The following is a 15,770-nucleotide window of genomic DNA, read 5'->3' on the forward strand; positions in this document are numbered from 1 at the left end:
CCCCTGGGCCGGGCTCTGCTCTCAGCCCGTCCAGCCACTTGCTTTATGGTCCCGGCAGTGGCAGAAGGCAGAGTCGGGTGGCTCCAGCCCAGAAGGAGGCCCGGAGCCGTCGGCCGGGGCTCCACGAGCACCTCAGGAGCCAGTCGGTGGCCTCAGTTGGACTTCCGTATCAATGCGTGTGCCAGTTTCTTGTGACCTACCGGTGTCTGCCGGGGCCGAATGAAACTTGCTGCTTCAATTGGTGAAAACAGCCCAAACACAGTTCATCACTTTTTTTTTTTTTTTTTTTTTTGGTAATCACTGAATTGATGCATTCAAGGAAAATTTTATCTCCTGCATTGCGAGTCTTTAAACAGCACACAGCACAAATTGTGGTTAGACAGAACCCACACAAGTAGCGTCTGAAAGAAATAGAGCCCACAGCATGTTAATGAAGGGATGAGATCATTCAGCGCGTCGTTGGAGACTGGGAGCCTGGGTCCAGCCATTAACTCAAGGCACAGGTCTGTGGGCGCTGAGCGGGAATGAGGAGGTAAACGCAGGAACAATGGTGTCCTAAATGTGGGAAGCGCCATGCTGGCAGCTGACAAGGTCTCTGAGGGGTTGGGATTAGGCCGGACCTTCTCCAGCAACTTGAAAAAGGACGGTTTGAGCCAAAATAAGAGACAGGATTAGAAGCTAGTGTAGAAGGGAGGGTGGAGAAGAATGTTCTGGGAAGAGCCCACAGGTCTGAGCCAAGGCCCAGAGGGAAGGGCTGTGAGCTCCCAGGCCCGAAAACACTGAGCACTTGGGGGCGGGCGTGACCCAGGGGTGAGCCTCACTGGACACTGGGGGTCATGGTCACTTCTCCTGTTTTATCCTGACAGCCATAAGGAGAGGAATAACAGGGTCTGGTTGGACGTGTTTGAAAAGTCTGCTCTGGCTGCGGGTGGGGAAGCTGGAAGAGGTGGAGTGTGACCCGTATGAAGCGGGCTGTGGGGTGGGTCCAGCAGAGAGGTGCGTGGAGTGGCTGGGGACAGTGGAGACGACAAAAGAGGCTAAATCTCAAAGAGAAGGAGGTAAAATCCAGACTGTGGCCTGTTGACAGCAGGGTCTCCATTATGGATACAATCTTGTTGTTTTTGGTAGTTGCTCTTAAACAACACAAAATATACTCAAGACTGCTCATATTAAATAGTAGAAGTTGCATAGATCAGGACCTGAAAAGTTATATTTAAAAAATATTTTTTTAGGGGCTCCTGGGTGGTTCAGTCAGTTAAGGTCATGATCTTGTGGTTCGTGAGTTTGAGGCCTGTGTCCGGCTCTGTGCTGACAGAGCAGAGACTGCTTGGGATTCTCTCTTTCCCTCTCTCTATCTGCCCCACCCCCCCTGCCAAATACATAAATAAACTTTAGAAAAAAATGAAAAATAGGGGTGTCTGGGTGACTCAGTCAGTTAAGCGTCCAACTTCAGCTCAGGTCATGATCTCACGGTTTGTGAGTTCAAGCCCCATGTTGGGCTCTGTGCTGACGGCTCAGAGCCTGGAACCTGCTTCAGATTCTGTGTCTCCCTCTCTCTCTGCCCCTTCCCTTTCACACTCTGTCTCTGTCTCTGAAAAATAAATAAATCACAAAAAATAAAAATAAAAAATAAAAAATATATTTTGTAGTTTAGAGATAAAACAATCCCAATAAACCGAGATAGAAACATTCCGTAACTCACCAGTCCTGCATAGAGGATGAGCACGGTCACCCTCGGGTGCCGCCCAGGTGGACTGAGGTACTCTCACCCCAGGGCTGGGTTGGCTTCTGCCCAGGGTGATGGTTAAGGTTGGCAGCCTGAGAAGAGAAGAAGGCATCAGTGGAGGGCAGGCCTCAAGGTCTGCCAGCTCCAGGTTGTGGGTGACATGCATGATGCCCCATCCTCTTGATTGTAGGGCTTGCACTTGGCCCTTAGACATGCGGGTTCAGACTCAGTTTTCCACAGGAAGCGCAGGTGTTTGTTGTCCCGTCACCCAGCTGTGGGGGCCGAGAGCCGGTGTCCTGGAGGGGCCCACCGAGGAGCATACGGGCCCAGAGCCGTGTGGGACGTGAACAAGAATAAAGCCCAGTCCCCGCGGTCTTGGGGCCACGCTCGAGCCAGGGACACAAGGACAGATGAAGTACCAGCAGCTACACACAGTGTACAGGAGGGCTTCAGGAGAGGTGGGGTTGGGTGCATCCTGCGCCTGCACAGTGTGCAGGGAGAGTGGGGACCCGAGCCAGGGGCCCTGTGTGAGGAAACGCTGAGGTGGAAAAGCGTAAAGCTATTCCCGAAGTGCGAGGTAGAGCACTGTGTCCAGAGAGATTCCTGCAAGGGAGGGGTAGGTTGTGGTCAGAATATACATGGCTGTAGATGGTTTACAGGAGCCATAGAAGCCTATGGAATTAGAGAATGAAAATACCAGTAATTTAGAAAGGTCAAGATTAAAGGCTGTGGGGGAAGACCAGTTTTCGTTCCATGTGGGCAAGCTTCCCACAGCGGAATACATTCCTGTGTGGTTGACATTCTGACAGATGGAGCTCAAAGAAGAGGATCCAGTCCCCGTGGCCACCAGGTCTACAGAGATAAGGGACCAAACGAAACCAAACAGAAAACAGACAAACAAAACCAAACGAAACAGAAAACAGACAAACAAAGCCCACGGGCCTCATGGAGATCCATCTACCGGCTTCTGACAGTGGAACTCCTGGGTGCCATGAAGGGCTGCCCTCTCTACTGAGATTTGGCCAACATGATCCGACCCTGGCTAAAAATGAATGTTAAAAAAATACTCATTAGTCTTGCTTATACTTTTTAATTTTGTATTGTTTATTTTATTTTTGAGACAGAGAGAGAGTGTGTGAGTGGGGGAGGAGCAGAGAGAGAGGAGACACAGAATCCGAAACAGGCTTCAGGCTCTGAGCTGTCAGCACAGAGCCTGACGGCAGGGGGGGTGGGGGGGGGGGGGTGGGGGGAGTCTCGAACTTACAAGCTATGACATGACCTGAGCCGAAGTCGGAAGCTTAACTGACTGAGCCACCTGGACGCCCCTGGTCTTCCTTATTTTTAAAGAATGACTCAATTCTCTAGTTTGCAAAAATTTTTCTCAGCAGGGCTGTGTGACAAGCACGGTGCCTACCTTCTGACTCTGCTCTCTTCCCCTAAGACGTTAAGTAGCTTCAGTTTTCTCTCACTTCCTCCACATGAGCCATAGGGCACGGGAGCTGAGTTCTCAAAGGACAGGAGGCTGCGGCAGGTGCTGCTGAGACACTGGAGCAGGGGTGACTGGCTGATTGGGAATGAACTACGCTTGCGCGTGTTGGGAGCTTCGGTGGGCTCTCAGGTGTGCGCTTTGGGGTAACTGGTCAAGTCATTTTCCAGGGCAGCATCGCTCCATGTTTCCAAGTTTTTCTCTTTATTTCTAGGAGAACTATAGCACCACTGTGAAGCGGAACCAAGTTCTGCGTTGGAGCTGGGAATCCAAGCTGCCTTTGGAATGTGCAAAACACTCTGTAAGAATGAGGGGTGCGGTGGATGACGCCCAGGTCCCCGAGCTGAGGTTCTGGAGCAATTGGACTTCGTGGGAGGAGGTAGATGGTAAGGAGTGAGGTGCTAAAAGAATTAAAGTGTTTCATATTTAATATTATTTGGGGATCAATAGTCAAATAGTGGAAGTCTCTTTTGAGGAGACTGGGTAGAAAAAGGACATTGTTTTTCTTTGTCTTCCCTTGGAACTAAAAACTGTGGGTGTGAAACTTGCCACCAGGAGATAGACATCTATGGTTTTGCCTCAGAATTTGCTCATTGAGGTAATTAGGCAAGTTCAGACACCTTTATATTCATTTTCCAAACATGTGACACAGGCAATGCTAAGAAAACACGGCAGGACATAAATTGCACATGTTGTTATTAGAATAGGACAAAATGTGTATGCATCTAGAACAGAGGTTGGGAAGCTTTTCTGTAAAGGGCGAAATAGGAAATATTTTAGGCTTTACATCCCTTGGTGGTCTTAGGACTATTCAGGTGTGCTATTTTAACATGAAAGCAGTCCTAAGCAATATGTAGACAAATGAGAATGGTTGTGTTCTAATAAAACTTTGTTTACAAAAACAGATGGCAGGCTGGAGTTGGCCCAGGGCTATAGTCCGAAGATGCCTGATGTAGAGAGAAGGGGGTGAAATATGGAAAAGTAAAATCGGGTCTTCATTTGAGTAATGAGATTATGGATAAATATGTCTTCATTATCTCTTAATTTTGATAAATTATTTTTTTTATAATTAAGATTTAGAGTAGATTTCTCTAGTTTCTTATGCTTCATTTGAACTATAGGCAGGTTCTAAAGCAAAGGCATTTGGCTCTCTCTCCACCTATATACCCTGCCAGAGTATCTGAAATTCCTGCCAATAGAACAGGAATGTTAAGTGTTCATGCAAATTTATTAAGTCAAACTGATAACACATTAACCCATGAGTAGCCTAGTGATTAGTTTAATACTGGTAATAGAATTAAATCTGCATTTTAGTCATATTCTAAGTAGTCTACATATTCATTTAGCCCTCAACTCAGTCCTTTGAAATGTGTATTAGTCTTATTCCCACTTCACAGATGAGGAACCTGAGGCACATTTAGTTTAAAGAACCCACGCAAGGTCATCAAGCCAGTTAGCGATAGAGCCAGAATTCCAACCTGACAGCGTGGCTCCAGGGACCGCCCTCTTCACATCACATCCAACTGTTGAAAGAGAACACACACAAGAAAAACAGAGATTAAAATAAAAAGATAGAGAGAGAGAGAGAGAGAGAACAACAGTAGTAACGACTTTGATAAGATAGACTAGATTTCTCAAAACTATAACCTCCAAACTACTCAGGAGCAAATGGAAAGCCTAACTGATGGTTCCTAACCCCCAAACGCTGGTTCTCAACCATGGTTACACATTAGAATCACCTGAGGACCTTTAAGAGCGCTCCTATGCCCAGGCTACAGGGTGTGGGTGACGTTGCTGGTGGCAGTTTCAGTGACGGCAGTGGGCCGAGTGAGCAGGAGCAATGGGGCCGAGCGCTTAGAAAGGGGCAGCTCCTTCAGGGAGGCTGACTGTGGAGGAGCAGGTCCAGAGTGGGCTGGAGGGAAGCATGGGGAGGATGGCGAGTTGGCTTACAATGCGGGACACCTGAGGAGTTTTATACACTGGTGGTCATACAGAAGGGGACACAATGGAACAGGAGATATTTGAGTGACTGGCATTTCTGAGAAGGTGAGAAGAAATGAAGAGGGACACATGGCCGTGGGGATGGGCAGACCTGGCAGGTGTGAATGTGGCTTGGCCACATTTGCTGAGCTGGGGCTCAGACCTAGCTGTGGCGGTGATGAGAGGGGGGAAGGATGGCATGAGATCATGTGCAGCCCACTGAATGCAGATCCTCCCTCGTGGCTGTGGTCCGTAGAGGGCAGCTACCGCTGTCCTAGCCAGATTCTAGCCGTGACCCGGTAATCCCAGTGTGACAGGACGTGCTGTCTTTGTCCAGCAGCAGCTTTCGTGTGACCACAGGAGCCATCTTGGGAAGGATCGTTTCTGCAGGCTCCCAAGTTTAATGGTTTGCCTAGAAATCTAGGCTCCTATTTCTCGAGGAGGTAGAGGAGGTAAATTTATCTGTTGAGAAGGGAGAACAGAGGGGCTGGTTTGACTTGAGTGATGTTCTAACTGAGCTGTCTTTTTTTTTGTCTTGTAGTACAGAGTTCTCTTGGACACGATCCATTGTTCGTTTTCCCTAAGGATAAGCTGGTGGAAGAAGGCTCCAATGTCACCATTTGTTACGTTTCTAGGAGCCATCAAAACAACATATCCTGTTATTTGGAAGGCGTACGGATGCATGGAGAACAACTTGATCCAAACGTCTGTGTGTTCCACTTGAAGAACGTTCCTTTCATTAGAGAGACTGGGACAAATATCTATTGTAAGGCAGACCGAGGAGACGTTATAAAAGGCATCGTTCTCTTTGTATCCAGTAAGTATGTACGTTCTCTCTGCTCTCTCTTCCCATTTCTATGGAGTAGCTAGAATGTCCTTTACCAGAAGACAAGTAAACATTTCCACTCGTGGCCTGGATGTTCTTTTGTCTCCCGAATCTTTTAGGAGCGACTCTGGCAAAGGTCCTCTGAAGCAGTACTTGCAGGATTTCCTGTTGTTTTCTTGCCCTTATGAACCATTTTCTTCCTAGAAACCAAGAGTATTAAAGGGGGGAAAGTTCAGGTCCTGGCCTGGGCCACTGGGAAGGGCCCTGCCTCGCCTTAGCCGTGCTGCAGTCGGACAGTGGGGAGAGAGATGGCAGGTCAGACGACTCCGGAGAGGCAGCCAGTGCTGTGCCCAGGGGACCTGGCTTTAAATCTTCCCACCCCTGGGCGTGTCACATTGGCTAAGTTTCCTAGCTTCTCTGAGCCAGTTTCCCCCTCTGTGAATGGGCCCAGTAATGGTTGTTTGAGGGTGAATGAACACGGACGGGGCCTGGCCCCGACACTGTAGCTGCACATAGTAGGAACTGGGCAAATGGAGGCCATCCCTGTTCTGAGGTGGGTGCAGAAAGTGTCAGGTGCCTCCGTCGGTGGCAGCCAGTGGAGAGGGAACGTTTTATTGTTTATGTAGGTCTGTGTGAACATACATGCCCGCTGGCCTCCTGTGTTTTGTGTGGAGGCCTCCCTTCCCCTGCTCGCTAGGTAGGCCAATATCTGCGACCGCCGGGTCCCTGCTTCTGCTGCCAGGGGCAGACTCCAGGCTCCCAGACACCTGGTGCAGCTGTTCCCCTTGGAACAGCCTCTGAGAGCCTCAGTGGCTCCGGGGGCTGCCCGGGTCCTTAGAACTCCCACTCCCTGCTGCTGAGTTTAGTGGCTCCCCAAATCTGACTTCCCGGCATCCCAAGCATAATAGCCCTGAGGCTCTCTGCAAGCCCCAGCTTCCACAGTGAGGCAGCAGGCAACACTGACTCCATTCATTCATTCTTTCTTTCTTTCGCTCACTCACTCTGGCTGACACTTGGCGACTTGTTGAGCGCCTACTAGCAGGCACTGGGGGTCCAACTTCCATCACATGGACACAGCGCAGCTCACCGCAGAACTACCACCGGTCCCCGTCCCGGTGATGCCTCAGAAAAGAACAAGGAGAGGAAGAGAAGGGGCCAAGATGGGGCACCTGACACGTGACCTTCTGGAGCTGCCAGTGTGATCCTTCTGTCATTCAGCCCTGTGGCCTCAGACCCAAAGGGAGCTTTTCCGATTTTCCTTGTCTTTCAATAAAGGGATTTGACTAGATCTTTCATCTGTTTTCTTTGTGTGGCCAGAAGTATTTGAAGAGACCAAGGATTTTTCTTGTGAAACCCGGGACTTGAAGACTTTGAACTGTACTTGGGCTCCCGGGAGCGACGCTGGCTTGCTCACACAGCTTTCCCAAAGCTACACTTTGTTTGAATCGTAAGTTGGCTCTGATTACGTTCTTGACAGGTCCCTTCTTGTGCCAACAATAAGGGTCACATTTAGATGTTACAGACAATGTGAAGAAATAGTTTACAACCACCCTACCAGAGTCAGAAAGAAGTCTTTAAGCGGTCACAACTGTATAATGCTTTTCACCTGAGTTCCGTGAAAGGAAAACGTAGCATAAAAATGATAAAAACAGTTAATGGTGAATCTTGAGGTGTAAATTGTTCCATCTGGTGATCTGGGTATATCTAATCTCTAACTGTTTAAGAATATTCAAAATAAATTGAGGAGTATTCTCACCACCCATGTTGGGGGTGGGCAGTCAGCAATTCATCGCTACATAAACCGAATAAACCTTTAACCACATAAAGGGAAGTTGTTGAAACAACATCTTCCTTGGTGGTATTTGTTGATGCAAGTGGATCAGTGCCATTGTGTGCAACCCAGTTTGAAAGCCACCAAGTGTGCCCCAAGGGTACAGGGTTGCAGATCTGCGTTGACAGAAGTGGAAACCCTGAAATTATTGTTTTGGGTGTGTTTTTCTTTTAAGGTTTTCTGGGAAAAAGACGCTTTGTAAACACAAAAGCTGGTGTAACTGGCAAGTACCTCCAGACTCCCAAGAAATGTACAACTTCACACTCACAGCTGAAAACTACTTAAGAAAGAGAAGTGTTCATCTTCTTTTCAACCTGACTCATCGAGGTGAGACCAGTGTCGGAGCTTGCTGTGGTTCCTGACTCGTCGTTGTGTCACACACTGTGTGATCAAGGAAATGTGCTGTAGGTGTTAGCCTAAGTCACATCCTACGTGGACGTTTTAATCTATATCTCTTGTCGACGCCACACTTCACGGACGCATGCATGGCCCCTGGTCCCCTGTGATTTGTTTTGAAGATGCAGTAAGCACCTGTATGCTTACTACTCACCTTTAGACTAGAATTCTAACAGTAACTCACTTCATCTCCTGCCCCACAGCCCCCCACACCCTGCTCCTCCACTGAGATCATTTAAATCGTGCACGTGCGTGTGCCTGTGTGGGAGTACGTATTCTCACTTCTAATGCAACTCTAAAAAGACTGTATTTTTATTTTGTTTGGTTTTAATGTATGTAAAAGACATCAAGCTATATGTAGTAATTTAGTAATTACTATGTAGATAATATTGAATTGCCAATATTGACCCATATTATTGAGTGTTGTTATAGTCTACTGATTCTCACTGTTATCAAGTATTTCATTGTGTAAGTATACAGTATTTTGTCCAGGCATCTCATTTGTTGGTTTTTCAGGTTGTATCAAGGTTTTGCTCTTGGGTGTGGTGTTAATGTGAGCATTATGTATGCAGGACTCTTCTCCAGTTGTTTTCCTTGAGTGTATACCTAAGAGCGGGATTGGTGAGGACATAGAGAATTTGAATGTGCCACGTAGGAGACAGTGCCACATGGCTTTCCAAAGTGGCTGTACCAATTATACCCTTGCCCTTGAATTCATGTAGTCTTTCCAAGGTGGTATGGTCAGTCACCCTTTTCATTTTTGTCAGTTTAATGGCTACACCGTGGTATTTTATGGTAGTTTCGATCTACAGTGTTTGACCACCTGTTTTCTCTTTTATGAAACGCAGAATCTTTACACATGTTGTTCACTTTTTCTGGAATGTTCTTCCTTCCCCTTTCACCTTCTTAATTCCTACACATCTTTTAGATTCATCACCACTCAGTCAGCTGCGTAATTACAGAGTGCCTCCAGTGTGGCAGGCACTGGGGACCTGGCAGTGAACAAAACTGGATAGCTGCCCCTTGTGAGCTTGTCTGCTAGTGTGTGTAGGAGGAGGGGTTGAGAGCGGGGAGTGGAGACATACAGTAAACATAGCGTACTTCAAGTACTGATACGTGCTATGGAGAAGGTAAAATTCAGGTTTAGGGGAGATAATGCCTGTATCAGGATGAGGGAGTTGAAGAAAGAAAGAAGTAGAAGACGTCTAGGGGAAGAGCATTTGAAGCAAAAAGAATAGGATTTGAAAAGGTGGTGGGATAAGACCAAACTCTGGGTTGTTGGAGAGACAGAAAGAGTGTCCTCATGCCCATACCAGAGATAAAGGAGATTTGGGTGGCAGGCAGTGTCCTGGTCATGTGACAACTGTGGAACTGGATGGTCTTACCTAGTTGTGTTGACAGGTGTTCATCAGGACAGATAAATGATGTGACTCACACTGTGGGAAAAGATCACTCAGGCTGGACCATCCGGGGCAGGGGTGGAGATGGAGAGCTGGTTAGGAGGCCGCTGCGGTTGTCAGGCAGAGACTTTGGACCAGATGGGGTGATGAAGTTGGTGGGGAAGCGGTCATATTGTGAATTCACTTTGGGATAGAGTTGGTAGCACTTACTTAGGGAAGGCATGTGCATGGTAAGGGGAAGAGGAATTTAAGATGGTTCCTTAGGATGATTGCAAGGGTTTTGGCCTAAGCAATTGGGCCAGTATTGGAACTATCCCCTGAAATGGGGAGGTACTGGGGAAGAGCAGCTCCGGGCAGGAGCACAGAGTTCCGTGTTTACCAAGTCAAGGTTGAGATGTCTTTCAGATATCTCAGGGGAGATGTTGAGGAGACAGTTGGATATAGAGTTTGGAGCGCATCGAACAAGTCTGGGATGGAGAGTTAGACTTGTGAGTGAGTCATCAGCCCATGGGTAGTGACCGAAAAGGAGATAAAAAATGAAGGCTCAGGATAGGGACTTCTAGAACTCCATCTTTTTGGCCAGAAACTCCTTTTACACTTTCACTGTCATGACCCCACTTGCAATGTTGCATTTATTTTGTAGTTGTCGATTCGTGCTTGCTCCTCTGTTGCCCTTTGAAAGCGAGGGCCGTGCCAGCTTTTGTTTTCTCTCCCATCTGACAATTTCTGTTTTTATTGGTATGTTTGGACCATTTATATGTAACATAATTATTAATAGGGTTGGACGCAAGCCTACCATTTTATTAGTTGTTTTCTATTTGTTCCCTCTGTTTTTGAACTACACCTCCCTAAAATTGAGTATCTCTTCCCAGCCTGCCACCTTTGGATCTTTGGATTATTTGAATACTTTTTTAGTATTCCACTTCAATTTATCTACTGGCTTTTGCCTACATATATTTGTATTCCTTTCCCCGCCCCCCCCCCCCCGGAGATTACAATATGTTATTAATTTTTCACAAGAGTTAGTATTTTTCACTTTAAGTAAAGCATAGAAGCCTTCCTTTACCCTCTCACTACCAATGCAGCAATACTTGAATTTCTGGTGTTCTCTGCCTGCCACTATCAGAGTTCTCAAATAGAATATTCAAGAATGCTCCATGTGATATATTTAATTGGATTCAGGGGGATAGACAGGATGGGAGGGGCTTTCTTTATTTTTTCAAGACCTGAACCTCATCCAGTCAGTTTTTCATTTCAGATATTATATTTTTTGGCTCCAAAATTTCCATTTGATTCTTTTTTTTTTTTAATAGTTTCTATTTCTCTGCTGAGAAGTGTTTTTCTTCTATTCATTTCAAATGTGCTTACTTTTATGTCACGGATCTGTCTTAAAGTCCGTACGAATTGCATTCTTATGGACGGGTCACCGTGAGGTTGGCATCCTTTGACTGTCTTTTCTCTTGGAAATTAGTGACATGTTCTGGAGTTTTGTAGGTAGAATAATTCTAGATTGTACCTTTGATATTACTGACGTTATTTTATTTAGATTTTGGGTTCTGTTATGTTCTCCCCATGAGCCCCTTCTCCAAGTTTTGATTCTCCTTCATAATCTGCCTTCTTTTGTTTAATTTTAAGAGTCCTCAGTAGGGGCGCCTGGGTGGCTCGGTCAGTTAAGCTTCCGACTTCGGCTCAGGTCATGATCTCGCGGTCTGTGAGTTCTAGCCCCGCGTCGGGCTCTGTGCTGACTGCTCGGAGCCTGGAGCCTGTTTCAGATTCTGTGTCTCCCTCTCTCTCTGCCCCTCCCCTGTTCATGCTCTGTCTCTCTCTGTCTCAAAAATAAATAAATGTTAAAAAAAAAAAAAAAAAAAAAAGAGTCCTCAGTAGTTTCTTTTTATGTTTTGTTCAGAGTTTCTAATATAATTGGTGAGAGAGAAAGGCTATAGTTGGCTTACTCCATCTGTGCTCTAAGTCTGGTTTTGTTGCCATTTTTTCAAAACTAAACAAAAATAAATAAGAAATGAGCTGCCTATTTACCAAAGTCTTTGGATTTATGCTTGAATTTTTTTTAAATTTTGTTTCCTTTTTTTTTTTTGGCAGTTCACCCAATGGCTCCCTTTAACGTATTTGTCAAAAATGTAAGTGCCACAAATGCCACCATGACCTGGAAGGTCCACTCCGTTGGGAATTATTCCACACTATTGTGTCAGATTGAACTCTATGGTGAAGGAAAAGTGATACAAGTAAGAATACTGCTTCACTTTCTATTTTCAAAAATCTCTTTATGTCCTGAACAGAGAGACTAATGAATAAAACCTCTTTAAAATCTTATTTCTGTGTGGGTTCAGATGATATGGGTCATCTGTTTAAAAACAGTCCTGAAATTAATCACAAGCTTTAGCATTGGGCAGAGGGCCTTCGAGATTTTTTCACAAAGAAGTAGTAGTCGTACCCCACCTCAGAATGGACCAGGCTGTGATTGGACTTTGCCATGAAGTGTGCTCGCTGGTCCTCCTGTCTTCTTTCTTCTTTCTTCCTGTCTCCTTTTTTCAGTTCATCTCATTGATCTTCTTCTTTTCCTTCCTCCCTTCCTTCCTTTCTTCGAAGAAGCAAAATGTTTCTGTCAAGGTGAATGGTAAGCACCTCATGAAGAAACTGGAGCCTTCCACAGAGTACGCGGCCCAAGTGCGCTGTGCTAATGCCAACCACTTCTGGAAATGGAGTGAATGGACTCGTCGCAACTTTACCACGGCCGAAGCTGGTATGTTCAGTTCCCCTCTCTTTAACCCAAGGATCTAAACTGACTCACGAGAGATGGGTTGGTTTCCCCGAGAGCTTTCAGTCGTACCAAAAACTAAGGAAAAACTATTACAACAGAGGCTGAATATCATCGTTTTGTGGTTGTTTGTTTTGTTCATTTATTGTTTTTCAGAGAGCACTTGCGAACATGAGCTGGGGCGGGTTGGAGGGGGGGCGGGCAGAGGGAGAGGAAAGAGACAACCTTAAGCAGGCTCCACACCCAGTGAGGAGACCACCTTGGGACTTGATCCCACAGCCTGGGATTGTGACCTAAGCCGAAATTGGGAGTCGGACGCTTAATGGACTGAACCACCCAGGCGCCCCTGAATACCATCTTTTAAAAAAAGAGCTGAATTAAATGCTTAGTGAGATGTGAACGGGAAGACATCCACCTCAATGGGATCCACCTCACCCACCTCAATGGTCATCCACCTCAATGACCTAGGTCATTCAGCATCATTTCTTTTGTACATTTTCTCTCTCGTCTTTGGTTTCGCCAGAACGGCTTATAAGCTCCTGGCGTTGCTGGATTCCCATCGGATCTGGGGCTCCGTAAATTAGGATAGACTTTTAAATTAAGGACTGGGGACAAACAGTAGTGTTGCTGCCGAGGAAGGCGTTGATCTCATACCAAACAACTTCAGGCTATGTTTGGAAATGTAATGGTGTTTGGAAACTTAACAATTATTGATACATCATTTGTTCAACAACAGCAAACTGTGAGCGTTCTCCATCACTGTCGCGGTGGGAGGTTCCTCACCACTGACGGAACAGTGGGTGGGTTTTTCTGACAAATAACCATTATCTTTCAGTTCACATAGGCCTCAGGAGACTGGATGGCCCAGCCCTGCTTTCCTCTCCTCCCAATTCAAAATAATAAGTTACTGTTGTTGACCAGTTTACAGATGAGGCAGTTTGGGCCCATAGATTGGAGAGACTCACCTAGTTTGCAAAGTTAATGAATGGCAGAGACATAACAGTATTAATAATTGTAATAGCAGCTAACGTTGAGCTCCAGACAGCTTGAGGCGCTTGCCGTGTTTTTCCCTTTTCCTCCTCACAGCACGCAGGAGACACTATGAGTAATTATCCTCACTTCCTAGATGAGGACAGGAGGCATAGAGAAGCTAAGTGACTTAATTGGCTTAGCCCGTCAGCCTGTTGACTGTGACCCACACCCAGGCCACCTGACTCCAGAGCTCCCCCCTTAACCAGAGCTGGATTCTATGTGTTCTGTCTCTTGATGTTGTTATTACAGCCTTGAGATCTTGTTGATTCAGGTCTTGTTCTTTGGCTGCCAAAGGAAGGATTACATGTATATATTTTATTCTTGCTTATATTTATGTGTATAGGCTGGCAGGGCTCTTTCTGTGTCTCTCCATGAGGACCATTTTATTTTATTTTATTTTTAAGATTATTTATTTATTTTGAAAGAGAGAGAGCAAATGCACATGCTTGCACATGTGGGAGAGGGACAGAGAGAGAGGGAGAGAGAGAGAGAATCCCAAGCAGGCTCCACATTGTCAGTGCAGAGCCCTGTATGGGCTCTCGATCTCACGAACCTTGAGACCATGATCTGAGCCGAAAACCAAGAGTCAGAAGGTTAACCGACTGAGCCGCCCAGGCGCTCCCCCTTGAGGACCGTTAAAGCAGTGACTCGAGCTGAGGGGTGACAGGGACAGCTGATCGGGTCCTACACAAGGGTTGGTCACCAGTTGTACATGGCAGGCTCCCTCTCCTTGTCTGATGTACCCACCCCTCCCCTCACTGGGAGCATAGACCCCTCGAGAATCTGCCGCAGAGAGCCCTGTCTGTTCCTGACGGTAATGTCACTCCCCAGTTTTGTCTTCTTAAAGAATTTTTACTTTGTTACTGCTTGGCTTTGGGTTTGTTTTTTTTTTTTTTTGGAAGTTTATTCCAACACTATAACTAAAGTTAAGTGCAAAAGGAAAGTGGCAAATGGATAGAGTGTTTAGTAAATTGTATATACTTTTAGGTTGTAGTACCGTAAACCTTAAAATAATTAATGTTGCTTTTGATGAGAACAAGAAAATGAGATGAATTTGCTAGTGATGAATCTATAGATTTTTTTTTTTTTTTTTTTTTGCCTCTGATAACACTTTGCTTGATGCTGGAAAAGTCGATGCCTATGTGTATTATAACCATACTTAAGTAGAATTGTAGTGAGCAGACTTAAATGGCATTTATGTGACACAAATATGGAGCACTGTCAACTGTGCTGTGGGGCACTGTTCTGACAAGGACTAATTTATAAACCAGCTGAAGATTTTGCATTAAGCTTAGAGTCCCATGTTGTTTCAATACATTTTTAATTTAATATTGGCTTCTCCAGTGGGCTATTTAGCAAATTGAAATCTGCTTCAATACATTTTTTAAGAAAATACACGGTCATCTTTAAATTGAGGAGAAAGTGTCCGCAACTAAAAAAGGACTTAAATTTCAGTTATCGGGGGCAGTAAACTATATTTTTATAAAACGGCTAAATCTTTATGTGTTATGTTCCAAAGTAATTCTTCCTCCATGGGGATGTTTGGAATCAGATCACTTGTCCTACAGTTGATTGGAGGTAAAGACAAGGATGCACACTTTTCCAGAACAATGTAGCAAGGGCAGTGAACGGGTGCCCTGAGAGTCTGTCAGGCGGGCAGCTGACCCAGGCAGGCCAGGATCTGGGGGAGAGAGCAGCGTGGGGAGGCGGGGGATGTGGCCTTCCCAGTGGAGGGGGATCGAGGAGAGGCGCCCAGGCTAGGACCCGGTGAGAAGACCAGCCAATGTGAATTGTGAAGCCCCCAGGCTGTCCATTAGCACGCTTCGGTTACAACCTTTGCGAAGGGAGCAAGGCTGTAGCCATGGTCTGCCGCTCCTAGAAATTCAACAAATGGGAAATTTACCTAACTGACCTCCTAGAGTTGGTCTAGCTGATGGATGGTTCCACAATGTTCCGGTGACTTCCAAAAGCTCAGGCTTGAGAAGAGCTTTTCAGTTTGATGCAGCAGACCTTTTGTACGGCACCTACCATGTGCACTGGGTGAGGAGTGAACGATGCGGCCGTGGTCACGTGGGTGGAAGTCACAGAGAGTGAGAAAATGAGAAACAAGCCTCAGGTAGGACGGGTCATCTTCGCCACCTTTGACCAGAGTAGAAAAAGGGTGAACGTACCATTCTCTGTACATATCGCAACCCACGATCTTTTCTTTGGTTGATTTCAGCTCCCTCAGAGGCTCCTGATGTCTGGAGGAATGTGAAGTCAGTGCAGGGACATTGTGTCGTGACTTTATTCTGGAAGGTAAGACGCACAGATTCCACCA

The 15,770-nt window shown here is 46.1% G+C and overlaps 1 protein-coding gene across 4 annotated transcripts in view; it reads left to right on the forward strand.

Annotated features, from left to right (window-relative positions):
* OSMR (oncostatin M receptor) overlaps nt 1–15,770 on the forward strand; it is a 53,742-nt gene that overhangs the window by 23,253 nt on the left and 14,719 nt on the right. For 3 of the 4 annotated variants that reach the window (XM_053906946.1, XM_053906947.1, XM_053906948.1), the window contains exons 4-10: nt 3,427–3,598; nt 5,734–6,009; nt 7,336–7,465; nt 8,025–8,176; nt 11,743–11,885; nt 12,250–12,403; nt 15,672–15,748. In XM_053906946.1, the coding sequence (XP_053762921.1) occupies nt 3,427–3,598; nt 5,734–6,009; nt 7,336–7,465; nt 8,025–8,176; nt 11,743–11,885; nt 12,250–12,403; nt 15,672–15,748 (1,104 nt within the window). The remainder of the gene's footprint in view (nt 1–3,426; nt 3,599–5,733; nt 6,010–7,335; nt 7,466–8,024; nt 8,177–11,742; nt 11,886–12,249; nt 12,404–15,671; nt 15,749–15,770) is intronic. The other variant, XM_053906949.1, reaches the window with a different exon arrangement.

This window comes from Panthera pardus, unplaced genomic scaffold (genome assembly GCF_024362965.1).
Source record: "Panthera pardus isolate Hobbes unplaced genomic scaffold, ASM2436296v1 HiC_scaffold_2, whole genome shotgun sequence".
NCBI lineage: Eukaryota > Metazoa > Chordata > Mammalia > Carnivora > Felidae > Panthera > Panthera pardus.